At 42.5% G+C, this 26950-nt stretch overlaps 1 protein-coding gene across 1 annotated transcript in view; it reads right to left on the bottom strand.

Annotated features, from left to right (window-relative positions):
* The window catches only part of col28a2a (collagen, type XXVIII, alpha 2a), a 91479-nt gene extending 66115 nt beyond the window's left edge, over positions 1 to 25364 (bottom strand). Inside the window, exons 1-9 of the mRNA XM_080199265.1 lie at positions 25211 to 25364; positions 21189 to 21757; positions 16993 to 17013; positions 15253 to 15312; positions 8967 to 9020; positions 8799 to 8843; positions 7287 to 7313; positions 3181 to 3225; positions 2938 to 2982 (exon numbers count right to left, since the gene is read on the bottom strand). Of these exons, the coding sequence (XP_080055391.1) occupies positions 2938 to 2982; positions 3181 to 3225; positions 7287 to 7313; positions 8799 to 8843; positions 8967 to 9020; positions 15253 to 15312; positions 16993 to 17013; positions 21189 to 21757; positions 25211 to 25364 (1020 nt within the window). The remainder of the gene's footprint in view (positions 1 to 2937; positions 2983 to 3180; positions 3226 to 7286; positions 7314 to 8798; positions 8844 to 8966; positions 9021 to 15252; positions 15313 to 16992; positions 17014 to 21188; positions 21758 to 25210) is intronic.
* Between the last annotated feature and the right edge of the window lie 1586 nt (positions 25365 to 26950).

Raw genomic sequence — 26950 nt, 5'->3', positions numbered from 1 at the left:
TTGAGCGGGAAGAGTCTCTCCACCTCTATCCTATCCATCCCATTCATCATCTTATACGTCTCAATGAGATCTCCCCTCATTCTTCTAAACTCTAACGAGTACAAGCCTAATTTATTCAGCCTCTCCTCATAGCTCAACCTCCTCAACTCTGGTATCAGCCTAGTAAACCTCCTCTGCACTCCCTCCAAGACCAAAATATCTTTGCGCAGGTGCGGCGCCCAAAACTGCACACAGTACTCCAGCTGCGGCCTCACCAATGCAGCTGCAGCAAGACCTCCCTACTTTTATATTCAATCCCCCTCGCTATGAAGGCCAGCATCCCATTTGCCTTCCTGACCACCTGCTGCACTTGCAAGCTGGGTTTTTGCGACTCATGCACAAGGACCCCGAGGTCCCTCTGCACCGTCGCCTGCTGCAGTTTTTCGCCACGTAAGTAATAGTCCTTCCTACCATTATTCCTACCAAAGTGGACCACCTCACACTTGCCAACATTAAATTCCATTTGCCATTTCCTGGCCCATTCGCCCAGCCTATCTAGATCCTTCTGCAGACTCTCCACACCCTCCGCACAATTTGCCGTTCCCCCAATCTTGGTGTCATCAGCAAATTTCGACACCCTACACTCGGTTCCCTCCTCCAGATCATCTATATAAATGGTAAAAAGCTGAGGCCCCAGCACCGACCCCTGGGGCACTCTGCTAGTCACCATCCGCCAATCCGAATAGCACCCGTTGACCCATATTTAATCCTAAATTAAAGCAGGCTGATTCTTCCATTAAAATGGCAGAAGAATGAATTTTGTGTAAATGCCTCAGTTGCCCGTTGAATATTATCCTTGACCATCACAGGAAAGTCAGTATTCGTACCACTGGTGAGAATTTCACTCAGTCTTTTATCTGTTTCTCACCAATGCTACTGCAATCTGTAGCTGATTCTGAAACATTGATGAGGTAGGCTTTGACGAGGGTAGCTGGTGGGCTGGATCATTGGGCTGGCTGTCTGATCGAGTTAGCACCAAGGCCTGATTGGTTTTGATGTCAAGACTAATTTGTATCTCATTGCTGGATTACTGACATGTTTGCAGCTGTGATAGGGAATCCATCAGATTGGACATTGGGATTATCTCTGGTTCCGGTGAAGATTAAAAAAATGAAAATATTTCTTAAACAAAAGGCATCTTTCCGCCCATTGCAAATTATTCACAGCAGCATTACTGAAGGGGATTCTCGTCTCTGCACACCCAACCTGGGAATGGAAAGCTGAGCCTTCCTCTCTTCTCCTTTTTACACTCACCTGCTGCTGATGTGTGTAGCCACCAATGTGTGTTCAATTGATCACAACTAAAAGACTTCTCACTCTTCCAACCAATTTCAGATTTCTTACTGAAGACACACTTTTGCAGATGATTACCTCCCTGTCCTTCTCCCAACTTTACCATCTCAGCACATGATTCACACAGAGTTAAACAGCACATTACAAAATTCACAAACTAACCTCTCTATATCTTTTTGCACACAAATTAACCCACAAGAAAGAACAGACTACAACAGAGAAAGGGGGAAGACTCCATCCTAGCCCTCACATATAGAAAGGTTGATGGGCCTTGATTGGTGAATTATTTGGCCACAATGTTCATAGGGGTACATGAATATTCTTCTGAAGGGGCCAAGCATCCACCCTGAGGTCTCCCATGTGGGGACTGCCTGCGATAGAGCTGTCCGTGGCACAGCTCAGCAGCTTTCTTGCCTTTTCATTTTACCGTTTCACTTTTCTCCAGCCATCATGCAAATAGGCAGCACAGCCCCCTTATGTTGCCTAAAAATGCCAGCATCTGCTGCTACCAAACCTTTTTCTGCCATGACACTTAGCCCCTTTAGGCATTTCCCATCACTCGGGCCATGCAAGAGAAGTCCTGGGAGTGATAAGCCCCCCACAAGAATCACTGTTACACTTTATCATTACAAAGCATAGAAATCAGCAGCTGGTTGGGGATAGATAGTGAGCTAGAGGGGAGGCAATTCACAGACTGCAACAGAGCAGGAGCTAATGTAAAACACAACATGGGGAAAACTTGTCAATGGGTAAACAGAGTTTGAGTTCTGCTGTGGAGGATAGGGATACCAACCTCAGAGTCCCACACTACAAAGGTAACTGCTTGATATGCACTAGATATTATTGGAGGTAGTGGACAGCCTGGCTGGGAGTTGCCAAAGCACTTCTGACAATGTTGAGGATTGCAACTCCAGCATTCTGGCCACTGACATTAGCACTCTGCAGTCTTCCCCGAGCATATGCTAACCTCATGGACTCTGCAGTCAGGTCCTCTGCACATGGTATTGTATCACTCATTAACTCTTATAGCTTTAAACAAAGCTCAAACTGTATTATTACAGCTTTGGGATCCACTAGTTTTGCCAACTTCATATATTAGAATGCTAATTTCTCCATTTTGTCATTCAGTGTCAGTTGACAACAGATGAACTTTAATTGCCAAGATGCCTTTTCCTCATCTGCCCTAGAAGCACTGACAAATACAGTTCCATGGGCCCTGACAATCCTTTCATTCCATGGTTCCTGGATGCCCTCTGATTCCATGGGTCCTAGGTGAGACCTAACTCCACATAGCTGTTCTTTATGTGTGAGCACAGCTGTTGAATATCCACAGCCTACTGAGAGTTAAGGGCACCACAGCCAAGCATGATGTTTTCATCACCTAATGCTCGCAGATGCATTTAGCAGCAGGAGACACTGAATAATTAAACTTGTTTAGAATTTAGATATTCAATGTTTGAATTACTGAGCTGTGATTTTAAACATTTAACCTGCTATAATACAGTATCAGTCATTTCCATGGTACTGAGCTTTTAACTGTGACCATGTAACCAGTTAGAATATAGCCAAAGATACATTCAATAGTTTGTTTAATTCCTTTTTTACCTGCACTCCTCTCAGTCCCCTTGGGCCTACTGGACCTTCTGGTCCCTGTAAAAACAAAGATAAAATATTAGAACTGTAGCATTGGCATAAAGTTTTATTCTATTTTTGCTTTAGAAGTGAACACATTTGTGAATCTGCTTTAATTAATTGTTAAATGTATAAACAATGGCAAAGCGTATTATGTTGCACTGAAAATGCTTATAATAAACAAGCTTATGACTGAAGAGTAAAAAGGGTGCATACCCTGTCACCTTTCGTCCCTGGGAGCCCACATTCACCTCTTTCACCCTTAGAATTAAAAACAATGTTAGAACTCAAATTATTTATTATTTGAAGAAATATGGGATTGCTACATTATCCAGATTTCCCTTTGCAATTGAGGCCTGGTATTTCTTTACAAAATGCATTAATCTCCCAATAAATAGGAGATTACAAGACAATCATAAAAAAGTAAGTACTAACTTTAACTTTAGTTTATAAATAGGAGATTACAAGACAAATACAGATGGAAAGCCATTAAGCTCACCTTAATTCATCCATTCAAAATAATTCTAAAATTTCTCTGCTGTACCATTTAGTTCTTTCTTAAGTGATTCCAAATGAGTTCACCAGCACTCTGGAAGCCCATTTAAAATGTTGATTCCTTGTGGGAAGAATTTCCCAACACTAATTGTAAGGAAACTTTTTGCCACCTTAAACTAGCATCCCAATGTCCTAATTCCACAATACGATTTAAAATAATGTTTTGAATTTGTTTATTCTATCCCATTTTCCACTTTATTTGTCATTTCTCCTGACTGAAAAGCCCAATGCTTTCTGAAGTTTCCTTGTGTCTCACAAGTTTGAATGCTGCTTCTCTGCACTGCCTCCAGACCTTCAGAATCACAATTGTTACAGCGCAACAGGAGACCATTCAGTCCATCGTGTTTGCACCTGGCTCACCAAACGAGCATCATGACTTAATGCCATTACTCCATAGCCCTGAACTTTGTTCCTATTCAAGTAATCATCTAATGCCCTCTTGAGTGCCTTGATTGAACCTGCCTCCATCAGACCTCCAGGTAGAGCATTCCAGGGCCAAACCGCTCATTACGTGAATATATTTTTTCTTGCATCATATTTGCTTCTTTTGCTAATCATTTTAAATCTATGCCCTCTTGTTCTTAATTCTCCCTATCTGCTCCATCCAGCCCCCTCGTGATTCTGAACATCTCTATCAAATCTCCTTTTAGCCTTCTTCTCTCCGAGGAGAACAGTGCCAATCTCTCCAATCTACCCTCAGAACTGAAGTTTCTCAACCCTGGAACTATTCTTGTAAATTTCATGTGCGCTCTCTCCAATGTGTTTCCATTCTTCCTATAGTGTGGCACCCAACGTACACAATACTCGAGCTGAGGTCTAACTAGTGTCCTGCATAAGTTCAGTATAACCACCTTGCTCTTGTATTCTATGCTTCTACTAATGAAGCCCAGAATGCTATACGCTTTATTAACTGCTCTCTCCACTTGTCCTGTCTCCTTCAAATATCCATGCATATATTCAACCAGGTCAACAGAAGTTCATTCCAAGTAGGAGGGAGCATGCTAAGGGGAGGATGAAGCATCTATGGCTGACGAGGGAAGTCAAGGACAGCATAAAAGCGAAAGAAAAAGCATACAAAATGGTGAGGATTAGTGGGAAGCCAGAGGATTGGGAGGCCTTTAAAAGTATGCAGAAGACAACTAAAACAGCAAAAGGGGGTGAAGATGAAATATGTGTAAGTTCGCTAGTAATATAAAAGAAGATAGGAAGAGAGAGGCAAAAATAGACATTGGGCCACTGGAAAATGAGGCTGAAGAAAAAATAATAGGAAACAAAGAAATGGCAGAGGAACTGAAGAGTTACTTTGCATCAGTCTTCATGTGGAAGATGCCAGTGGGATGCCAGAGCTCCAGGAGAATTGGGGGCATAGGTGAGTGTAGTGGCCATCACTAAGGAGAAGGTTCTGGGGAAATTGAAAGGTCTGAAGGTGGCTAAATCACCTGGACCAGATGGAATACGCCCCACAGTTCTAAAAGAGATAGCTGAGAAAATTGTGGAGGCATTGGTGGTGATCTTTCACCAATCACTGGAGGCAGCGAGGGTCCCAGAGGACTGGAAAGTAGCTGATGTAACACAGCTGTTTAAGAAGGGAGGGAGGCAGCAGTTGGGAAATTATAGGTCAGTTAGCCTGACTTCAGCCATTGGCAAGATTTTACAGTCCATTATTAAAGACGAGATAACAATGTACTTGGAAGTGCATGATAAAATAGGACTGAGTCAGCGCGGCTTCATCAAGGGGAGGTCATGTCTGACAAATCTGTTACAGTTCTTTGAGGAGATAACAAAGAAGTTAGATAAAGGAGAACCACTGAACATGATTTATTTAGATTTCCAAAAGGCCTTTGACAATGTGTTGCAAAGGAAACTGTTAAATAAGTTAAGAGCCCATAGTGTTAAGGGTAAGATCCTAGCATGGAAAGAGAATTGGCTAACTGGCAAAGGCAGAGAGTGGGGATAAGGGAGGCTGTCTCAGGATGGCAGTCAATGACTCATGGTGTGCTCAGGGCTCAGTGCTGGGACCACAATTTTTCACAATATTCATTAATGATTTGGAAGAAGGAACTAAAGGCACTGTTGCTAAGTTTGCAGATGATATATGGACAAGTAGCATTGAGGAAGCGGGGTGGGCGCGGTGGGGGGGGGAGGCTGCAAAAGGACTTGGACAGGTTAGGAAAGTCGGCAAAGAATTGGCAGATGGAATACAGTGTGGAAAAGTGTGAGCTTATGCACTTTTGAAGGAGGAATGGAGACACAGATTGTTTTCTAAATGGGAAAATGCTTAGGAAATCAGAAACACAAAGGGACTTGCGAGTCATTGTTCAAGATTCTCTGAAGGTTAACGTGCAGGTTCAGTCAGCAGTTAGGGAGGCAAATGCAATGTTAGCATTCATGTCGAGAGGATTAGAATACAAGAGCAGGGATGTACGCCTGAGGCCGTATGAGGCTGTGGTCAGACTCCCATTGGAGGATTGTGAGCAGTTTTGGGCCTCATATCTAAGGAAGGATGTGCTGGCCCTGGTAAGGATCCACAGGAGGTTCACAAGAATGGTCCCTGGAATGAAGTGCTTGTCATATGAGTTCAGGATTCTGAGTCTGTACTCAATGGAATTTAGAAGGAAGAAGGGGGATCTTATTGAAACTTACAGGATACTGTGAGTGGATGTGGAGAGGATGTTTCCACTAGTAGGAAAAACTGGAACCAGAGGGCACAACCTCAGGCTAAAAGGACGATCCTTTAAAACAGAGATGAGGAGAAATTTTGTCAGTGGTGAATCTGTGGAACTCTTTGCCGAAGAAGGCTGTGGAGGCCAGGTCATTAAGTGTCTTTAAGACAGAGGTAGATAAAGGGATCAGGGGTTTTGAGCAAAAGGCAGGAGAATGGGGATGAGAAAAATATCAACCATGATTGAATGGCAGAGCAGACTCAATTAGCGAAGTGACCTAATTCTGTTCCTATGTCTTATGGTCGTATAGGTCTCTCCTGCAGTCCTTTCAGAATTTTACTCTTTATTTTATGTTGTCTCTCCACGTTCTTCCTACCAAAATGCACCACCTCACACTTCTTCATCTGCCACTTAACTGCCCACTCCACCAACTTGTTCATGTCCTTTCGTCTTAAGTGGCTATCTTATTTCTTGGGGGCCAGAATTTGAGGTATGGTCTAATCAGGCAACTCTAAATTTTGATTATTACCTTATCTGACTTATAAATAGCCCGGGTTTAATCTTCCTTTGGATTAAACCTATGGCATTGAATTTCTTGAACGAGCACTCCAGTTTAATGATATTTATATTTGAACAAATATGTAGTGTGAAACTGATGGGAAAAAATTGGAACATTCTTATAAGGGGACAATATATATTTCCTATCACAATTAGATGCACGTTATTACTTTGAGTAATTTTTATTTTGAAAGAAAGGGTGAACTTGGACATGGCAGAAGGCAAGAAAAGTTGAAATCACATTTGCCCTTTGTTATATAACATTACGTGTGGCGTATGATGTGCAACCAATGCAATAGTGTCCGCTTTTAAATTTCAATCTACATCTAATTTCACCTCCAAATTGTACTGAATAAAACATTTGTTAATTTATAATCAGTTTATTTTACTCAGGTAAGTTTTCTGAAGCCCAGATTTAAGGCCACTAAACTGCTGTTCCCAGAGTTATCCTGATTTCTTTTTTTCCCATTCTATTGCTGCCTCGAATCCTGGGCCTAGGACCTTGATCTATCCTTCCAAAAAAATGTCCTTGATAATCCTACTAACCTGTTCACCTTTGTATCCAGCTCTTCCCTATAATTGTAAATAAAATTAACAAGTCAGCAATCAAGATCTTTGCAATAAACAACAATTCATTAATTCTAACATTTGGGGTGGAATTTAACACCTCCCCTCTGGTGGGTTTGGGCATTAGCATGGTAGGTAGGGATCCCAATTAGGTGGCAGGAAGGCTTATGAAATCAACTAGGGAACAAGCTATTTAGGTCCGTTAATGTGTACTGAGGCACGATTAATTAATGATCTCACAATAAAGGATCCTCTAAGCAAGAGTGATCATAACATGGTAGAGTTTCACATTCATTTGGAAGGTAAGAAATTTGTGGCTAAATGGTCAATCTTTTAGAGGCATGGGCCCACTGTACTCCTCCGTTGCTACATTTTAGGCCACTTTTAGTAGGGCCATTGGTAGAATGAATAGGCTTTGCAACAAACAAGTCATCTGTTGATACGATTTTATACAACTGCACATGGCATATCTTGCATAGATATGTAGAATTCTACATTCTAGATATGTAGAACCTGTACATTCCGCAAGTGAAAGCCATTCTTGTTGATGGATGAAAATCGAGTAGGATCTACAGTGGATAAACCATTTATTCCACCAGATTATCATCCAGGTGTTTCAGACAAACATTTTATCAGTACTCTTTTTTTTTACACAAATTTTCAAACAGTTCCTCCATAAGGAAACGGCTTCTTATAGAATATTCATGGAATTATTGTATCCCTATAGTGGAGAAGGAAGCCATTCAGCCCACTGAACCTGCACCAACAATAATCTCACCCAGGCTCTATCTCCGCAATTCCAAGCATTTACCCCAGACTCTAAGTAGCAATTTAGCATGGCAAATCAACCTAGTCCACACATCTTTGGACTGTGGGATGAAACCGGAGCACACAGAGAAAACCCACGCAGACATGGGGAGAATGAGCAAAATCCACATAGACAGTCAATCCAGTCTCTGGTGCTGTGAGACAAAAGTGCTAACAACTGTGCCATCATGCAGCCCATAATATTCATTTAAATTAGTAGAAATTTGCATGAAATTTCATCAAATGGAACTTAAACTTCTTGCAACATATATTTTGTATAACTGAAAGTGAGTGTGATGGAAATCTCTTGCTCAAACTAATGGAATGTGAAGGGTAATTTTGTGAATTTGTGCTCCTGATATGAAGATCTGCATGTGAGAAGTGTGAATTTGCAAAATTTACCTTAAGCTTTACTGTGATAATTGTATTTTATTCCACATGATTCTTTCCCCAGTGCAAGTAATGTTGTCATTGAAATGAAGCATCTAATCATTGAGAGCTTTGTTTTGACAGCACCTTTCTCTCCTATTTCTCATCAAAGCAGGTTATATAGGTTTCTGAAGTGTCTTCTTTTACATGTTGTTTGGAAACAACTAATTCTCGAACAGTTTATGTTCATTTTCACAAACTGGACAAAATAAGATATTGTGACGAGGTTGTATTTTCAAATGGTATAGATTGTACCTCCATTCCATCCCTTCCTGGTATTCCACTCAAACCAGATTCACCCTGTTAAACACAATTTAAAAAATATCAGCTAAAAGGTATTGAGAAGCATATTACAATAAACATACTTCAAAAAGGCAGATAGTCAAATTACTTCATTCAGTTCATTTACTTAAATAAATCTACCTTTTGTCCTTTTACACCTGGAGCACCATCATCCCCGGGGCGCCCTTTTTTCCCCTACAGAATGAACATAAACATTTCTTTAAAAAGTAGAAAATCCTGGTCAACTTTCACAGTTCGATTTTTCTATAGCTTGAATGATGCATGTCAACACTCATGTCATTTAACAATTATAGGCCAATGAACTATGCATGTAAATGACCAAAACCTAAGAGACATTTTGCTTATTATTGTACAAGTCACAAAACCGTTACCATTGAGATGCATTACCTGCAGCAACCATGGGCTGAATTTTATTGCAGGCTTTGGGACCCTGACATTGGGGTGAAATTAGGGCATCAGCCGCCACTCACCGGCAGTGGGATGGGCAATTTTACCCCACCTGGACTCATCGAGAGGCTCCCATGAGTCTCTTTATCGAAATAAGGACTGCGGGAAGGCTCCAGAGGCTGCCAGCCTAAAGAGAAGGCTAGAAGTTTTGAATCCTCACCAAGAGAGATGATGCTGCCCAGGCACACAGGAGACTACATTGGCGGCGCCTCCAGGTAAGTTAAAAAAAAGGAAAAGTTCAGGCCCAGCTGGGGGTTGGAAAGAAAATGCCTTCAGGATAATTATTATTGCTGCAAAGAGTGCCTTAATCTCTGCCCGGCGTTCCCCAGGCCTCTGGCTCCATTGGTCACCCCATACAGCTGCAGGGATGCTGCATTCATTAAGCTGGTGGCCCCCTCCTCCCCTCCATGTGACTGGCATTTGCCCCACTATTGCCAAATTGCTGGCAACTGCATAAAATGGCCTTCGGTAGGGCATTTAATTGTGCAGATCAGCTGCCTGTCTCCTGGGCGCTGAGGCCAACCAATCCATACCACAGCTGGGAAAACCCACAAGGGCTGCATGGCAAAGCTGACCCGATGTGGCCCTCCACTATCTTACTGTTCTTCCAGCCACCTAGGGGCTGGTCAAGTTCTGCCCCACATGTCGACAACACATGCACACACACCAGGGAGGAAAGGATACACTTGAGCACAGATACAGTTAGCATCAGGTTGCTTTAACTCATGACTCAGACCTGGCAATGTCTTGAGAACAAATTATAACAGTATACCATTCCAGTGATAACTTGAGCTTATCACTTTTCATCATGAGAATCTGAAATGAATTCAACAAGTATCACCTTTGGTAAATCAAATTCCTAAGCATTCCTAGGCACATTTCTATGTTGGGCAGATTGGGAAGAAGGGCCTGATGGGAATCTAATGTACTTGAGTTAATCAAACATATTAGAATTCCCTAGTCTGGTGTGGCATCACTTTTCTCAATAGCACCATCACACTTCTCAAGATAAAGCAATAGTTAACGAGAAAACGATTTAGAAACACCTGGGTTAAGTTGTAAATGTTGTCTTTCAGCGGTTGATAGTCTTTTTCTGGCTATTAGCAGATGACATTCTAATTGTAAGACTTCAAATTAGATGTGAGAAAATGTCAGGAATCTCACTTCTGAACACCTGTTTTATGGTACTGCAGCTGCCTAGCTCCACAAACACCAGTTAACTTGATACTGTTGAATGATTTGTAACAGTATCAGTGGAATTTATTATTGCAAGCCAACACAAGTCTCAACTTGAGTCCTTTACATGAATGCCGACAAACAGTTTTCACAGACATTATTGAAATATATTATAGACAGAATTATTAAATCTAATAAATCCCAAATTACCTTTCATCTACTTCTGAGTTAATTTTGGCAAACAGTAGATGTACAATTTTTTAATGTATAAAAATAATACACAAGGGAATCTCACTGTCAACAGAAAGTATTTATTTGTATTATTTGAATTTTCAAGCAATAACATTTTCAAAGGGAGCCAGGCTGGTAACAAGGGAACGCTTGCAGCTTTTGATTAAAACTGATGAAATACTTGAAGTTACCGTGGTGATTTATTGTTTCTTGCAGCAAACTAACAGGACAAATGACCTGTCTATTTTGAAATAAATCAGTGTTTGATGAACAGAACACACTTGTATGGTCTGGAAAAATATAGAAAGCAGAGTTTTCCTTTTTGTTAATAAGGTAACAAATTAGTCTTACAAAAGGGAGTAAGTGCATAAAGGGCATACCAGGCTGATACAACATTTAGTATTTTGCTGGACTAAAGTAATATAATGTGGCTGAATGTAATATGTCAGAATTTGGTGTTACAGGCTGGCACAAAATACCATGTCATGGACAGGCAAGATGCATTCTGGCAGAGAAGGATATAAGGTGTTTTGCCACAGAATGGCCCGATGTCCGATATCACTGACCAGTACAAAATTCTAGCTGCGAAGGGATGTACAATGTGCTATATCAAAAGGTGTACAATATGTTGTGTCTCATGATGTATAATGTACTATGCCATAAGGTGTACAACACACTGGGCGGGACTTCCTGGCTGTGCTCACCCCAAGGCCGGAAATTCCCGCCCGAGGTCAACAGATGTTTGCATGGTCTGCCCACACCCGCTACGATTTCCATGGTGGGCGGGCCTGGAAAATTCCACCTACTGCATCACAAAATGGTCAATGCACCATATTACAGATTGTCCAATATGCCATGTCATAGGTCAATATAACATAAAATTGTAGAATCCCTACAGTGCAGAAGGAGGCCATTCAGCCCGTTGAGCCTGCATTGGCAACAATCCAACCCAGGCTCCATCACTGTAACCCCCACATATTTACCCAGCTAATTACCCTGACACTAAAGGTCAATTTAGTCTGGTCAAACACCTAATCTGCACATCTTTAGAGTGTGGGAGGAAACCAGAACATTGGGAGGAAACTCACGCAGACATGGGGAGAATGCGCAAACTCCACATAGCCAGTCACCCAAGACTGGAATTGAACCCAGGCCCCTGATTCTGTGAGGCAGCAGTGCTAACTACTGTGCCTCCAAACATGCTATGTAAGATGGTGGCATAACGTGCAGAATGGTGCAGCATGCTGTGTCTAAGGGTGGTACTATACCCTGGGTGATATCATGTGCTGAGTAGCAGGCTGGTACAATATACTGTGTAGCAGGGTAATAGAGGCTGGGGAATGAAATGGGTCAAGTGGAGAATGACTCAATGTTGGGGATCATCTTAGGAATAGTGATCATAGTATTAGAAGGTTTAGATTGTTAGTGATGAAGGACAAAAAGGAATTTAGAATAAAAATACTTAATTTGAGGAGAGTAATTTTGGTGAATTAGGAAGGAATCTGTCTCAGACAAATTGGAATCAAAAATTATCTGCAACCCTGGAGAAAGCAAGGCAAACAAAGGGGAACTCCTTGGATGACAAAGGAGTTACAGAATAGGAAGAAGAAGAAAAAGGAAGTTTATGTCAGATGTCAGCTTGATAACTGAAGGGAGATTCAGGCTGAATAGGAAAGGGAAATAAGAAGAGGAAAGAGCAAATACAAAAATAGATTGGCTAACGTAAAAGAGAATCTAAAGGTCTTTGATCAGCATGTTTGTGGTAAAACAGTTGCCAGAGGAGCCGTATGGTCCATTTAGGAAAGGACCAAAATGGTGGGGGAAATGACAAAGAGCGATGAGTATGTTGCATCCACATTTACCAATAACATTGCCAAAGCTCTGGTAAACAAGGATGATGATGGGATACTGAGGGAGATAAAAATATATAAAGAGCAGGTACTAGAAAAACTGGGAGTTCTTAAAGTAGTCAGATCATTTAATCGGAAAGTGACACATCCTAGGTGGCTGAAGAAAGTATGGATAGGAGTTACAATGGTGCCTTCCTCAATCTTTCAGTCTTCCTTAAATATGGGGCAGGTGCTGGAGAACAACACATTCTACTACCCAATACACCCTTGTTCAATAAAAATATTAACCTGACAATTACAATTCATTCTGTTGGATGTAAGTGGTTGGGAAGCCTTTAGAGACACTAATCTAGGAGAAAGTTGATAGCCAATTGGACAAGGATGGTTTAATAAAGAACAGAGATTGCAATTTATTAAGGGAAAATCTAATCTGATGTTTTTGATAAGTAACAGAGAGGGTGGATGAGGACAGTTGATGCAGTCCATTTAGAAGATATCTCAAGGTCCCACGTAATAGGCTTGTTGAAAAGATTGAGATCCATGAGAGAAAAGGGGTGTAGCAGAAAAATTTAAAAAAGCATAAAGGTTAACACTAAGATATATGGCATTTTAAGCACAGCAGATGGAAGCTTAAAATTACAAAGTGATATTAATCAATGAAATGACAAATGGATTTCAATCTAGGTAAGTGTGAGGCTATCAACCTTGAATCTAAAAAGAGAACTGTATACTTTCTAAATGTTGAAAAGCTAGGAACAGTGGCGATCCAAACAGACTTGGTATCTAGAGGGCTAGAGTTCAGGAAGTAGATGTTGCATTACATATACAAAGTGGTGGGTAAACCATACTCCAAGTGCTGACCAGGTTTGGGCACCATATCTTAGAGAGGTTGCACTGGCCTTGAAAGGAGCACAGTTTAGATTTATCAGAATGATACCTGGGCCAGAATTTTACTGGCACACCCATCCCAGAACTGGGGCTCACAGAATGGCATTCTCCATTGGCCTCCAACGGGTGAGGCAGTAAAATTTCGGCACTGGCCTCCAAGGGTTAAATAACAAGCAGCAAGTGCTTACACAAACTAGCATTGTATTACCTGGATGTTAAGTGGTGGTTTGATCAAAATTTTCAAGTTATTAAGGATATAAAGAGAAACTGTTTCTGTTGGTTGAAGAATCCAGACAAGGGAATGTGGGCCAAAAATTAGAGCCAGACTTTTTAGGAGTGAAATTAGGAAACGTTTCTGCACATGAATGGTCAGAGCAATTCGGAAATCTCCTCCACAAGCAGCAACTGACACTAGATTACTTGTTAATTTTAAATCTGAGATTAATAGATTTGTGTTAACCAAAGGTATGAAGGGATACAGGTAAACCATAACTGTATAGAGTCAGTTAGCAGATCAGCCCTGGTCTCACTGATTGGCAGAACAAAACCAAGGGTCACGTGGCTTTCTTTCTCTGCTCCTGTGTAGCAGTATGGATAGGAAATAGTGAATGGCTGGAATGAAGCACTCAGTAGAGTTCTTCAAGATCTGGGCCCCAGGACCACTATTGTTTTTGATATACAGCAATCAAGTGGACTTACAGGCATAGGGCACAATTTAAAAATGTGAAGATCACATGAAACTTGGAAGTGCAGCGAACAGTCTAGAACATAATAAGGCTCCAAGGGAATATTGTCAAACTTGTATAATGGGTGGATAAAGCTCAATGCAGAAAGTGTAAGATTGCATCTTTTGTTATAAGAGACAATACAAGCTAAATGGTATAATTTCAAAGCAGGTGCAATAAGAGTGCGCCCTATGGGTGTCCATGCAGAAATATTTGTAGGTGACAAGCAGCTAATAAAACACAAGGATCCTGGGCTTTATTAATAGAGACATGGGCAGAGTTTTATCCTGAAAGAAACTGGTTGAGTTTGGGCAGGGTTAAAGGTTAAAATGTTAAAAATCTGAATTCCCCATCCAACCCATCCACTTCTGGTTTTATTGGTGCAGGGATGAGGGAGGGGGGTGGGCAGCCAGCCAGGTCACAGGAAGCAACTTGACAATTTAAATATTACAGTGAGCTGTGTTCTGATATTTACCCACCAATTCCAATTTAAAGCTGGCTGGTCGCCTGTCCAAGTCTGACATATCCAGGAGTTAAGTGCCTTGCTTTGTCAAGCTCTTGTACCTGGATACTCTCCACCATGAAACCTTCAGCCTGTTCCTCTGCCTCCACCCCCACTCCCCAAAACAATGCAGAATTCAATGGCAGCCCTCAAAAGGGAACTGGATAAATATTGAATATAAAAAAATTGCAAGGATATGGAGCAAAGAGGGAGAATGAAACTAACTTAAACTGTTCTTCAAAGAGTCAGAGCAGGCTTGATGACCCTCCTTCCATGCTGTACTGTTCTATTATTCTACAGTGTGCTGTTCCAGGGTGGTACAGTGTGTTGCTAAAGTAACTGAAAAATACTTTCTGTACAAACAGGATTCAAATTATATTTGATGGAGCTGTGTTCGATGAAGCTGTGTATTTGATGGAGTGTATTTGGTGGAGCAGTGTTTGAACACATAACATTCTTACATGCATAGCTTCTCAGGGCTCTTGCCTTCTTGCTATTAATGTCACGATAGCTATATCAAATCTATAAATTTATCCTCAGTTTGAGTTAGCAGAGGTAATAAATGGTATTCAAAACAAGAAACTTACAGAAGAACCAGGTGGACCTCTTTCTCCTTTTTCACAAATACATTTTGGTGTTTTTGGGCACTGAAATAAATGAAAATGATTAGAAAGACATACATGTACAAATCATGTTATATTTACATTAATGCTACATTCGATGCCACAACAATCTCCATGAAGAAAAAGAACAATTTTTGACCAGAGAATATAGGGTTGGGAGTGACAGACATTCAGCCAAAATGCCAGGTGATTGACAGAAAGTGAACTGGGTTCTGGATCTATGCTCAGATGGCTCAGGCTAAAGGTTGTTCAGTCTCAGGCTATGATAGGAAGAATATATAAAGATTTGTTAATGTGAAGCGTTATGGAGAAGGACAGCAAAGGGATTTGATTCTGGTATTTAAAGTAATTCAGGGTTTCAATGATATAAAGGGCAGAAGTCTCCCCCAAAATTTTTAAATGGTGAGGAAAATGCCAGTCTCTCAGGCGCATTCTGCATTACAGTCAACACTCAGTCACTTTTTTGGAGAGTTGGGACTTTCGTGCCAGTACTGAGGGGAGTGGGGCCTAAACACACCGGTGAGCCGGCTGCAGAAAGCTCCGGTGCCGTTTCATAAGGGCACCCTGATCTCACAGTGCATCGGGAATCATCCCCCCACCGCTCATTGGTGGCCAGCATGTTTCCCTGCCCCTCACTGACATGGGTCGCTGGCTTCGGAGCCCTCCTGATTGGCCCCTTTTCTGGACACAAAGTGATTTGGGGTGGGTCGGCGGGGAATGGTGTCCCTGGACATGGGCACCCTGCTAGTGCCAGCCTTTGTACCCTGGCACTGCCCAAAGGGCAAATTGCCCATGCCCGGGGGCACCTTGATACTGTCCATTGGGCATTGGGCAGTGCCAAGGGGGCAAGGCCTACTGTGGGCAGGACCTATGGTGATTGATGGGAATGGGAGGTCCTGCTGCCATGCTGCATGGAAATTGGTCTGGGATGGAGGGAGGGCAGCAATTGGGGTGGGCTGGCAGGGGGGGATGTGCCTTCTTGGGGGTGGGGGTCTGACCCCAGGGGGGGAGTCAGCAAGGAGGTTTCTTTCAGGGTGAGGGGATCGCCACTGCTGGGGCTGGACATCGGGGCTCTCCAGGGCAGGGGGTGGGGATCGAGGGCTGGCCCAGGAATTGTGGAGGCCGCAACAGGCCGTAGCGGGCGGAGGGGGCGCACTGACGGGACAGCACTGTGGGGGTCCCAGGTTGGCCGGCAAACGGAGAGACTGACAGATCGGGGCCGCTGTGCATGTGCAAAGTTCCAGAGCTGTCAGACTCCAGCGCTAATAAGCCTCACCTTCTTGGGTTTTTAATGATATTCATGACTGGGATCTCTGCTGTGCACAGACTGCGGAGATTCGAGTGTGAAGTTGAATGAGAAAACAGTCGTGATCTAGAACAGTTTTCTCATTAATTCAGCGATTTTGGGAGCATCGCCCCCTTTAATAGTGAGTTTCTTATTGGACATAGGTCTGCTTCTTCCAGGAAGTGAAGAGTGTGTGGAAGAAAGTGTGACAGATATAGGAAAGAGTCCAATAAGAAGTGGGGCTAATCTTATGGGTTATTTCTCATCCCAAAAAGACAATTAGCTGGCTCATTCTACTGACCTTGCCTCTCAATCATGTGAAAATTTGAATGATTAACCTACTATTCCATATACAAAGAAAATTTTATATATCATAACATATCTACAAATTAATTTCTTTGGAAACAAGTCATACTCACTCCTTCATCAGCCAAATCTGCCTGCAAAGACAAGGTACAAAAATTAGCTTTCTGCAATTGAATTGCACTATAGAACCTCATTGCTGGATCCCAGTACACAGCAATGCTTGAGGAGCAGACAGGTCAGAGAATCAGCACTCCTGTTAAAAGTACAGGGTTGGGAAGCTACATTTGCTATTTTGGTGCAGCATTTGCCAGAATAGTGCATTTAATACAAAGTAACTTATAGCGAGCACTCACTGCCTAAGATGACACCAATTTGCAATTCAATTTGCAGTGTAATGAATCAGGTTTAATCCAACAACATTGTTTCATTCTTAAGATGCGCAGCTATTGCCGGAAAACAGCCTATCTAAACAAATCCACAAAGAACTTTGGAGAAAAGAATTCTACCCTGAATTTAAGTGCAACCAGGATCAATTTTGACTTTAAGTGGGAGTGGAGAGCGGGCAGTACCAATTCAGCTCCCTTTATACGTTTCTCCCAGTTTCTCACAGTGCTATTTCTGATAGCATAAAGTATCAAATGCTTGTCGGTAACATACTTTATTTCCTCTCTGATGATCCTCTCTGGATAGGAAGTGATGGTGTTTTTTGAAGAGCAGTTGACAAAAGTACGTTGCAACTAACGCTATGGTATGTTTTAGTTTAAAGATATGTAAAATAATTAAACATGAAAAACTGTTTCTGAAATAAAATCATTTACCAGTAATATTGCTATGAAGTTACTAACAGGTAGTCTATTGCCTTACATTTAGTGTCTATTACAAACAAATGAAAAGAGGGCATAAAAAGGCAATCTATCTCGCTTATCCCATTCAGACATGATGCAGCCAATTGTATCACTTGTATCCTTTTGGTCCTGCTGTATCTTGGATGTGTCATTGGTTTGCCACACACCAGAATGGGGCAAATTTAATGAAGTAACATATCACATGAGATATCACACAACAGGCATTCTGTAAAAATATTAAACATTTTACTGATACTTCTAGAGACATGCCTCCTTTGTGATATATATTGTTTATTTACCAGTTAATAAAACTTACTTTAATGTAAGGGATAGGAACAGGTATTGGTTGTTCAAGCTCCCATCATTCAATCTGATCACTCAAGTCATTCCAGGTGAGCTAATTGCACAACGGGAGGGTAGAGCAGCAGACTATAAAGTAGGCATTGTGCCTCAGATTGGGTAGATGCAAAAGCACTAACGTATATTTGAGACACAGGTGCTGGTGCATCTTTTGATGTGGGTATCTCTCTCAGAATGTGTGTGCACTGCCTTCAAAACAGGCAAGTGTTCATCAATTTGATGCATTAGTTTCAATTTTCCAAAAATTCCTAGACTTTAGAAAGATCCCATCAGATTGGAAAATAGGGTATGACTTCTCTATTCAAAAAAGGCTCAGAAAGCCAAATTAACTTGTCACAACATCTGTCATAGGGAAATTGATAGAATCTATTATTAAGGAGGCTATAGTAGGATACGTAGAAAATCCCAATGCAATCAAACAGAGTCAACATGGTTTTGTGAAAGGCAAATCACATATAATCAATTTATTGGAGCTCTTTGAGGAAATAACAAATGATGTGGATAAAGGGGAACCTGAAGAAGGACAGTTCTTAGATTTCTAGAAGGCATTGGACAATGTGTCACATCAAAGGGTACCAAGCAAAATGGTACAGGGGATAACATATCATCATGGAAATAGGATTAGTTAGCTAACAGGAAGCAGAAAGCAGGGAGAAATGTGTATCTTTTATATTGGCAAGATGTGATGAGTGGTGTGCCTCCAGGATCAGTGCTGGGGCCTGAATTATTTACAATGTATTTCAGTGACTTGTTTGAAGGGACAAAATATATGGTTGCTGATGACATAAAAGATAAGTTGGAAAGTAAGTTGTGAAGACGACAAGGAGTCTGCAAAGGGACATGGGTAGATTAAGTGAGTGGGCAAAAATTTGACAGATGGTGTAAAATGTGGACAAATGTGAACTTGTCCATTTTGTCAGGAAGGATAGACAAACAGCATATTGTTTAAATGGAGAACTCTATAAAGTACAGAAGGATCTGGGTATCCTGGTACATGAATCAGGAAAACTTAATACACAGGTACAGAGGGTGATCAGGAAGGGAAAATGGAATGTTATCATTATTGCAAGAGGAATCAAATATAAAAGTAGGAATGTTTTGAACAGGGTGTCTTGGTCAGAGCAGGAGCCATATCAAGCTGTGAAACATCCGAAAAGGATGCTTTCTATAGTACTGAGTGGAAGGAGCTGATGACCAGAGCATCCAGTGTAAGTAGCTGTGTGAATCTGGGTTCTTTTAACATGCTGAAATGGTGTGACAACAGTAATCTTTCCCTCAATGTCAGTTAAAAAGAAAAGGAGATAGTCATCAACTTCAGGAAGTGTAGTGGAGGAGATGTTCATGTCTACATTAATAGTGGTAAAGTGGAGATGATCAAGAGCTTCAAGTTTCTAGGTGTCCTGATCACCAACAATCTGTCCTGTCTCTCCATGTTGACACCCACCAATGCCTCTACTTTCTCAGAAGGCTAAGGATATTTGGCATGTCCACTACGACTCTCACCAACTTTTACAGATGCACCATAGAAAGCATCCTCTTTCGATGTATCACAGCTTGGTATGGCTCCTGCTCTAACCAAGGCCACAAGAAACTACAAAGGATTGTGAAGAAAGCCAGTCCATCGCACAGACCAGCCTCCCATCCATTGACTCCATCTTAACTTCTGCTGCCTCAGAAAAGCAGCCAACATAATCAACCCCACACATCCCAGACACATTCTCTTCTACCTTTCTCTGTCAGGAAAAAGATACAAAAGTTTGTGATCACGTCCCAACTGACTTAAGAACAGTTTCTCCCCTGCTGCCACTAGGCTTTTGAATGGACCTACCATACATGAAGCTGATCTTTGTCTACACCCTAGCTGTGACTGTAACACTATATTCTTCACTCTCTGCTTTACTTCTGTCCTATGTACACCATGAACGGTATGTTTTGTCTGTATAGGATGCAACACAATACTTTTCAATGTGACAATAATAAATCCAATCAAGTAAAATCACAAGATTGTTCCTGTGGGTATGGCTGTGTTGATGTGGAGGTGTGTGTCCGTGTTTCCATGAGTGTATCAGTGTGTTGGTGTGTGTCTGTGTTCCTGTGAGTGTATCAGTGTGTTGGTGTGTGTCTGTGTTACTGTGAGGTCTCTGTCCCTGTGAGTGTGTCAGTATGTCAACATGTGTCCGTGTTCCTGTGAGTGTGATTGAATTAGTGCATCAGAGTGTGTCTGTGTTCCAATGAATGTGGAAATTTGCATCTGTGGATCTGTTCCTGTTTGTGCTGATGCTGAGATGTGTGTGTCTGTGTTCTTGTGAGTGCTCCTGTACATATGAACCAATGGATGTGAGGATGGGTTTAGTGTGTTTTGGCACACTTCAGTTAATCTTTACTGTCAGTAAAACAAAAGAGATAGTGATCGACTTCAGAGGAGAACATGCCCTGTCTACATCAATGGGAATGAAGTAGAAATGATCGTGAGCTTCAAGTTTTTAGGTGTGCTGATCACCAACAACCTGTCCTGATTCCCCCATGCTGACACTATAGTTAAGAAAGCCCACCAACCTCTACTTTTTCAGCAAACTAAGGAAATTTGGCATGTCCACTAAGGCTCTCATCAACTTTTACAGATGCACCATAGAAAGCATTCTTTCTTGATATGGCTCCTGTTCTGCGTAAGACTGCAAGAAACTACAAAGGATTGTGAATGAAACCCAGTCCATCACGCAAAACAGCCTCCCATCCATTATCACTGTCTACACTTCCCGCTGCCTCAGAAAAGCAGCCAGCCTAATTAAGGACTGTACACATCCAGGACATTCTCTCTTCCGCGGGGAAAAAGATACAAAAGTCTGAGGCCATGTACCTACCAACTCAAGAATAATTTCTTCCCTGCTGCCATCAGACTTTTGAATGGATGTACCTTATATTAAGTTGATCTTTCTCTACATCCTAGCTACGACTGTAACATTACATTCTGCACCCTCTCCTTTCCTTCTTCCTATGTAGTCTATGAATGATATGCTTTGTCTGTATAGTGCGCAAGACACAAGACTTTTCATTGTATCCCAATATATGTGACAGTAATAAATCAAATCAAATTGAATACTTACCACTTCTAGGAAGAGTTTGCCCAGGGCGCTGCTGTCTTGCAGGTTGTGTACAAAGCGGGAAGCAGGTGGACTGGCTAAAAGGCGTAGTTTGGCTGCGTTGGGTGGCTCGGTAGCCACGGGTGACATGCCCACTGTGAAGAATTTGATACCTTGGTTCTTGGCTTCAGCCGTGGCTGCGTAGATGTCTGGGTTCCTTGGGTGATCCACACCATCAGTCATGAGCACGGCCACCCGGATGCTTCCCGGGGCTGCCTCGTTCAGGTAGAGCTGTGTCAGGTTGGTGATAGCGTATGTGGTGTAGGTGCCGTGCCCTATGTAGCTAATGGGGGCAACTCGGGCCCGGAAAGCGGCAGGGCCGCTCCAGTCGCGGAATGTCTGTTCAATGAGCACTGTGCTGCTGTACTGGAGCAGCGCTACTCTGGGCACCAACCTGCGGCCACTCGACACCTGCATCTGCTGCAGTCGCTCCACAAAGTCCAGAACAAAACTCTTCTCCCGGTTGTGGTTAAAGTCCTTAGCACTTTCGGAACTGTCCAACAGGAATGCGATCTCCAAACTGCAATCCTCCTCTGAAAAACAGGAAAGAAAGACAGATTGATCCTTGGCATTGTTAACGTCTTTAGTGAGTGAGGAATAGCAACATTGGGATGAAGAGAAACAAAAATAACACAGTTTGTCAATAATTTCACTCGGCTTCACTTTACAATCCAACACAGGAACACAAGCAGTTTGTTAGCACACTGTAGGTTCTTCATGTTGATATAGTTTTGATAGTGGGCTCTTCTTGTCTATGGGTCTATATTGCACCAGGTGTTTTGTACAGTAAATCTTCACCCCATTTTCCATCATCTCATTTCACCCCAGTTGCCCCATTTTAACGTCGTTTATTCTCTCTGGATTTTTTGTCGATTTGTGTCATCATTCGGGTTTTCCATCACCAGCTCCCTGGGTTAGCCGCTAATGCCAGAGTCACTGTCACCAGAAGCTAAGGCTGCAGGGAGTGTGAGGACCCAGAACTGGGAGCAGGAGCGCAGGAAAGAGAAGCTACTGGCTACTGATCAGGTGATGAACGGTAAGGAATGTGAAACGATGTTGGAAGGTGGGGGTGAGAGGGAATGAGGCTCTCAACTTCCATGGTCCTACCCCACCAACTCCACCCGTGCCCCCTCACACCCCGGCTCCCTACACACTCCTCCCCCAACCCCACCCTTCTCAACAGCCTTTCATCTGCACCTCAGCTCCATCTGCAGCACCCTGCCCCACAGCTCCATCTGTACCTCCAATTGACACACAAAAGCCAACACAACCCACCCCCATTCCCCCAGCCAGCTTTATCCACACCCCATCCCCCCCAAACCTGACACCATCTGCACCAGTCAATCCTCTCCCCCTCTCCAATCTGCCCACCTCTACCCTGACTCCTTTGAGACTCCATACCCCTCCTCCCACATACAGGCCCCAGGCTTCAAAGAGAGAGAGAAAGAGAGACAGAGTGAGAAAAGGGAGGGGGACAGAGTGGGAAAAAGGAGAGGGACAGAGTGGGAAAAGAACATTCTTTAGTCTCTGGGAGAGTTTCCGTGGATTGGAGAGTAGCTAATGTAACCTTTCTTAAAAAAAGGAGGGAAGAGAAAATCGGGAATTTATAGACCAGTTAGCCTGACATCGGTGATGGGGAAAAAACTGAGGTCAATTATTGAGGATGCAATAATTGAGCATTTGGAAAATGATGACAGGACCAGTCCAAGTCAGCACGGATTCATTGAAGGGAAATCATGCTCGTTAAATCCTCTGGAATTTTTTTGAGGTGTGACCAGTAGAATGGACAAGGGTGAACCAATGGATGTTGTGTATCTGGACTTTCAAAGGGATTTTGACAAAGTCCCACACAAAAGATCAGTGAGAAAAATTAAAGCTCATGGTATTGCAGGTAATGCATTAATGTGGATAGAGAACTGGTTGGCAGACAGGAAGCAGACAGTGAGAATGATCGGATTCTTTTCAGAGTGGCAGACAATGAATAGTGGGGTACTGCAGGGTTCAGTCCTGGGACCCCAGCTATTCACTATATATATTAATGATTTGGATGAAGGAATTGAATGCAATATCTCCAAATTTGCAGATGACACGAAGCTGGGCAGCAGTGTGTGCTGAGAGGAAGGTGCTAAGGTATGACTTGAACAGACTGTCTGAGTGGGTAAATACAATATAAATGTGGATAAATGTGAGGTTATCCATTTTGGTGGCAAAAACAGGAAGGAAGATTATTAATGGAATGGTGGCAGTTTAGGAAAAGGGGAAGTGCAACGTGACCTGGATGTCATGGTGGAACAGTTGTTGAAGATTAGCATGCAGCTACAGCAGGCAGTGAGGAAAGCTAATGGCATGCTAGCCTTTATTACAGAGGATTTGAGTATAGGAGTAAAGATGTCTTGCTGTAGTTATATAGGGCATGGGTGAGGCCACATCTTGATATTGTGTGCAGTTTTGGTCTCCTAGTCTGAGGAATGACATTCTTGCTATTGAGGCAGTCCAGCACAGGTTCACCAGACTGATTCCCAGAATGGCACATGAAGAGAGATTGGATTGACTGGGCTTGTACTCACTGGAATTTAAAAGAATAAGAGGGGATCTCATAGAAACACATGAAATCCTGATTGGACAGGCTAGAGGCAGGAAGAATGTTCCCAATATTGGGGAAGTCCACAACTAGGGGTCACAGTCTAAGAATAAGGGGTAAGCCATTCAGACTGAGATGAGAAGAACTGTGACCCTGTGGAATTCTCTACCACGGAAAGCTGTTGGGGCTAGTTCATTAAATATGTTCAAGAGGCAGCTGGACGTGGCCCTTGCGGCTAAAGGGGTATGGAGAGAAAGCCGGAGTGAGATACTGAGAGTAAAGTTATAGCTGATCAGCTATAGTGGTGCAGGCTCAATGGACCTACTCCTACATCAATTTTCTATGAAAGGAGACAGACAGAGAGAGAAAGGAGAGAGACAGAGAGAGAAAGGAGAGAGTCAGAGGGAGAGAGAGATAATGTGGGAAAGGAGAGACAGACAGAGCCAGTGTAGGAAGGTGAGGGAGAGAGGGGCAGAGATAGTGTGGGAGAAGAGGTAGTCAAAGAGTGGGTGAGAAAGAAGAGACAGACGAAGTGTGAAAGGAAAACAGACAAAACATTTAGCTGAATTGTGACTGAGGCATAGAAGCTGTGCTACTCAGGACTTGTTTTGAGTGATTTGGTGTTATCTAACTTGAATTAATTTAGTATTTCTATTAAATTCAATGATTTCTTCTAACCTGTATGTTATTTCAGCGAGGAATGCACAGTGCTGCACAAGTGCAGTACAGTATTTCAAATACATTGGGTCTGAACTTCCACAGAGTAGCAGTCTGCGCTCCTCTGCTACTCTCATACTTCCAAATTTTTCTCATTCTTTCTCGCCCCTGACCTTTTGAAGCAGGTTGGATGCAAATTGTGCAATACAAAGCGCTCCAGTGGTCTTCTGTAGAATTGGACACATGGAGGATATGGCTGGGGGGTTGGGGGGAACTAGGTGAGTCTGTACAATCGTCACCTGGAAATGATTTTAATTCTTTTAACTTTTTACGGGTAACTATTACTGTAAAACAATCGGAACTATCAGATTATTAAGCTGCGGCATAGTGGTTAGCACTGCTGCTTCACAGCGCCAGGGACCCGGGTTCGATTCCTGGTTTGGATCACTGTGTGGAGTGTACCTGTATCTGCACGGGTTTCCTCCGGGTGCTCTGGTCTCCTCCTACAGACCGAAAGGTGTGCTGGCTAGGTGCACTGGCCATAATAAATTCTCCCTCAATGTACCTGAGTGTGGCGACTAGGGGATTTTCCGAATAACTTCATTGTCGTGTAAGCCTAGATGTGACACTAATAAATAAACTTAAACTTGACCCTATATCCAGTAAACATAAAGCAAATGGGCAGAAAGCTACTGGAAGCAATGAATGCGAGAAATAAACAACAAAGTGAAATAAATGTTGATATGACCTTGTTCATTTTCTCCTGGTGCATTGGATGAGAGATATTTAATCCTTTGCCTTCGGACCAAATGTCCGTCCCCGCGTTCTTCATACTCCTGCGATAAAACGTGCTGGCATCCCGCCCACACCAGTAGCCAGCAGAACTGCCTGAACGCCTTCATTCTCCCTGAAATCACGAGACATCTGCATTCAGAAAAGTCCTTACAGCTTATCCAGTTCACAAACACACATTCTCAAAAATGAAATGAAACGGTTAGATTGCAAACTCCGGTTTGCCACATTCAGCGGACATACTCTGAAGGAGTTGGGAGGAGAGGTAGATTCCAACTTCAGGAACTGTTTAAAGTTAACTCTGCGAACAGAGCAGAGGAAACCCGCGGCAAAGACTGATAAGATGCTGAAAAGTGCATTGGAAGTATATCGCAGGCTCCAATGAATTTGAAAAAGGAAATAAGTTGTAATTACTGTAAATGATTTGAGATAAGATATTGCACAGTATGACATTTACCTGTTCTCGCCTTTTCCCTGGACTGCTAAACAAAGCAGGTATTTATTTGCAGGTTAACACTGTCCCGGTGTCAATTCATTATCTGGGGCAATGTGTCTCGGTTTTAAACTTCGCCTGCTTTATAAATGAAGGCGGGATAGCCCGAGGATGGTACTGAACTGCCGAAGACAATTGGCTGCAACGGCGAAGCTGCAATTTAATTTGCAAAAAAAGGGAAAAGGGAGAAAAATACAGTTGGAATTGCGATAATTATTTAATTAATAAACGAATAGGCCGTGAATCTTACTCAATCCCTTTCGAATTATATCAAAAAACTTCAAGAGAGAAGTTAGAATGTCTGATAACAACCGCCGTGACTCTCAACCCGGTTTAAAGCTCAGAGCTATTTCATTGACTGTAAAACTCTGCAGGCCCTGAGGTCATGAAAGGGACGATAAAGTTCTTTCATAGTAGGAGTAACGCTTGATCCATTGGACACCAGGAGACTGGGTGTCAATATTCATGTCATAAAATTGACAGATAGCCCATTTTAGATCACCCATTGAAAATAACTTAAATTTCCATTCATTATAAGTCATCATAGCATTTAATCATTCGTTTAATGATTGCAGGGTGCTCAGGCCATTCTTCAGCCCAGGCATGCATTCTGTTTGTTAATCACATTCCAGGTGAAAATGTGCTCAGGAGGAGGGAAGCCAGGAAACAAAGCATAGAATCACAGGATGGTTATAGCACAGGAGACCATTTGGCCCATCATGTCTGTGAGGGCACTCTGCACTTATTACCACTCCCTCACTATTTCCTGTCACCTGCCAATTTATTTCTCTTCAAATAATTATCCAATTCCCTTTGAAGGAGGAATTGAGTTTGCCTCCTCCATGCCCTGAGCTAGCGCAAACTAGATTCTAACCATTAATTGCATCAAGATCATAGAATCCCTCCGGTGCACAAGAGATTTGGTCTATTTGGCCTATCGAGTCTGCACTGACAACAATCCCACCCAGACCCTATTCCTAAAACCTCACGTATTTACCCTGCTAATCCCCTTAAACCATACATCTTGGGATACGAAAGGGCAATTTAGCATGGCCGGTCTGCTTACCCTGTACATCTTCGGACTGTGGCAGGAAACTGGAACACCCGGAGGAAACCCACACAGACATGGGGAGAATGTGCAAACTCCACACAGACAACCTCGAGACCAGAATTGAACCCAGCTCCCTGGAACTGTGAGGCAGC

The sequence above is a fragment of the Carcharhinus amblyrhynchos genome, chromosome 11 (assembly GCF_965287045.1).
Source record: "Carcharhinus amblyrhynchos chromosome 11, sCarAmb.v2.hapA, whole genome shotgun sequence".
In the NCBI taxonomy this organism is placed as follows: domain Eukaryota; kingdom Metazoa; phylum Chordata; class Chondrichthyes; order Carcharhiniformes; family Carcharhinidae; genus Carcharhinus; species Carcharhinus amblyrhynchos.
This window is presented reverse-complemented; position numbering and strand designations above follow the sequence as displayed.